This window comes from Cynoglossus semilaevis, chromosome 12, assembly GCF_000523025.1.
Source record: "Cynoglossus semilaevis isolate Cse_v1.0 chromosome 12, Cse_v1.0, whole genome shotgun sequence".
NCBI lineage: Eukaryota > Metazoa > Chordata > Actinopteri > Pleuronectiformes > Cynoglossidae > Cynoglossus > Cynoglossus semilaevis.
The window spans coordinates 16,351,544-16,354,043 of record NC_024318.1 but is presented as its reverse complement, the minus strand read 5'-3'; the positions used below and the strand labels follow the sequence as shown (position 1 = coordinate 16,354,043).

Here is a 2,500-nt window from a genome sequence, read left to right as displayed (position 1 = left end):
GTACACTCCTGTCGTAGGTCAAACTCAACAGCAAAGGTCTGATCTTCTCAGTGGGCCTTCTCCCACCACCCCTGACCACTCCGCCACGTGTCAAACTCGAGGCCTGCGGGCCAAATGTGGCCCGCCAAGCACAATATTGTGTGGCCCGCTTAACAAGTGTTTCATAGCCCTACAATAAAGTGCACGCAGCTGAGATTTTTAACTCGATAAATTCACTTCAAATTCATTCAGTTGCGACGTACAATATTTGTAACTTAACATAAATAATAATCAAATGCAGAAACATTTATTAATATGTTATGGAGTAGTTGCATCTATACAGTCGTAGAGTTACAACCAGCGCTTCAAAGGAAGATCGTATTCCGCATCCCTCGGAATTGAAATACTATAAGGGGTGGGTACTATTTATTTATTTATCTATTATTGTACAAACCACTGTAGGAGTTGCTGTCATCAGCATCACTTGATTATTAAAATAGATTAATCAAATGAGCAGCAATGCTGCCATCTAGTGACTTTCGCTTTCAGAAACAGCCATTTTTCCCCAAAAACATTTGGCGAAACGCAGGCATTGAGTTATCGGATTTTTATTATCGGAGGAAAAATGGATAACGATCCTCATAGATATTACAAAATTATGCTAATATTGGGTTGATAATATCAATCGGGCGATATTATCGGACATCCCAACTAATTTTTTTTTTTCATATTTTTAAAAAAAAAAAATTTATTTCTTATGCCATTATTGTTTCTGTTAATGTGAAGTTTACAGAGTCGTGTATGAAACGTGGTGTAACATATAAAGCTGTCCTGTCTTTGCAGGTTCTTGGAGTTCACTTAAACAAATGGGTGTTGGACAAACGCCTGGGTCTCACCTGTCTGCTCTTCTACTCCGTCTTTCTTTGCTTCTCCTGTCTCATTGAGTACAACATCTTCTTTTTCGTCAACCTACCGACGTGTCGGGATGACTGAAATGACTAAGCACAAACACACACAGACACACACACAGACACACGGTCAGTCAGAATTGATGAGTGAAGTGTGAGTCGAATTCTTCGCAGCATGGAACTGCTTTGGCTTTGGCTAACTACCAACCAATGAAGTACTACTCTGTTAGTGACGAGGCTTGTACTTCACTGTCGTTATGGGGTTGCTGTATTTATTATTTTTCTATTTGTTTTTCTTTGTCATTTCTTTATTAATTGATTTTCTTGCATATGATAACGTTTTCATTTTCTCCGATACTGATACTGATACTACAACTTGGAGTGACAGCCGATACCGATACGATGTCGCGCAAAGTTCTGTTGAGCATTTAGAGTTAGCATCAGATCTCAGATCAGACTGGCTGTAGTTGTTTGTTTTGTTTTTTTTTTGATACCCGATTCTGAAATTTTGAGTGTTGGATGGAGCCATCTTTATTACAAAAGATGATCAGAACTAATTTAATATTTATTGACTTTTGTGATGTTTGCTTTGCACAGTCTTAATAACAACTTTAGTTTGGAGTTGGTTGATATAGATAATGAAGAAATTGTTGTTTTTTTCCCCCAAAACAAAAAAAAAAGAAGAAAGATTTTGGCAACAGATGTTGCCCCCTAATGGAGAGTTTTATCACTCGCACACTCAAGTCTTTTTCTAGAATTAGTTTGTTACAGTGTCTTGCAAATACAGAGTAGACAGATTAGAGCACAAAGTGTGTGTGGTGACTTTAGGAATAATAACTATTTGAAAAAAAAAAATGTAATCAGTATTTTTTTTTATTAATTACTAGACATCGCAGGCGACCCCATGTGGGGCTGCGATCCCGAGGTTGAAAAACACTGGGTTTGAGGGTAGTTGGTATACTGGACGGCAGCGGTCCCTAACCTTTTTTTGTACCAAGGACTGGTCAGCCGGTATCAGCTGTTACTGCGGACCGGTAATACCGTAGTAAGATCATTAAATTTTCAAAATAAAACATCTTTTAGACTTTATCCTGTTAGTATCAGAGTCTGAATGACCTGTTGTTCTGAAACATTGACAGAATGAAGAAAGTAAAGGGATATGACTGGATTCTTTTTGAATCCCTGTGTCCCAGTATCAAATGACCTACGGACCGGCACCGGTCCACGGCCCGGGGGTTGGGGACCCTTCCTGTAAAGGGATTATAAGTTAGCTAGGGTTAGGGTTTCTCAGTGTATTAAGTGTTAAATCTATCATAATTGCGATCATCAAATAGCATAAAATTAGCATCATTATCAAATAAACTGTATTTCGTTGCATGTTCTAACGTTTAAATAACACCACCTCGCTGTTAAAACGAAAAGACTTGGAGGACAAGACGTCATTTCCTGTCGGACTTCGTCACTTGCACGTCCAAATGAGAAATAGTCTGTGACTGTTTAGTGTTAATCGAGGTAGTTTTTACTCTGCTGTTATAGAGCTGAGTTTAGGCAGTGACCAATTAGAGACGCTGAGCTAAAGCGCCGTCTTTGAATCGCACGTTTTATATTCTGAC

At 38.7% G+C, this 2,500-nt stretch overlaps 1 protein-coding gene and 1 long non-coding RNA gene across 2 annotated transcripts in view; one reads left to right on the top strand and one right to left on the bottom strand.

The window, feature by feature from the left end:
- The window catches only part of LOC103387720 (sodium/potassium/calcium exchanger 3-like), a 21,070-nt gene extending 19,108 nt beyond the window's left edge, over positions 1 to 1,962 (top strand). The window contains exons 16-17 of the mRNA XM_025061002.1: positions 18 to 87; positions 806 to 1,962. Coding sequence (XP_024916770.1) covers positions 18 to 87; positions 806 to 972 — 237 coding nt within the window. The 3' untranslated portion in view covers positions 973 to 1,962. The remainder of the gene's footprint in view (positions 1 to 17; positions 88 to 805) is intronic.
- LOC103387721 (uncharacterized) overlaps positions 1 to 2,500 on the bottom strand; it is a 7,507-nt gene that overhangs the window by 612 nt on the left and 4,395 nt on the right. Inside the window, exon 5 of the long non-coding RNA XR_001760837.2 lies at positions 876 to 977. This is a non-coding gene — a long non-coding RNA (uncharacterized LOC103387721). The remainder of the gene's footprint in view (positions 1 to 875; positions 978 to 2,500) is intronic.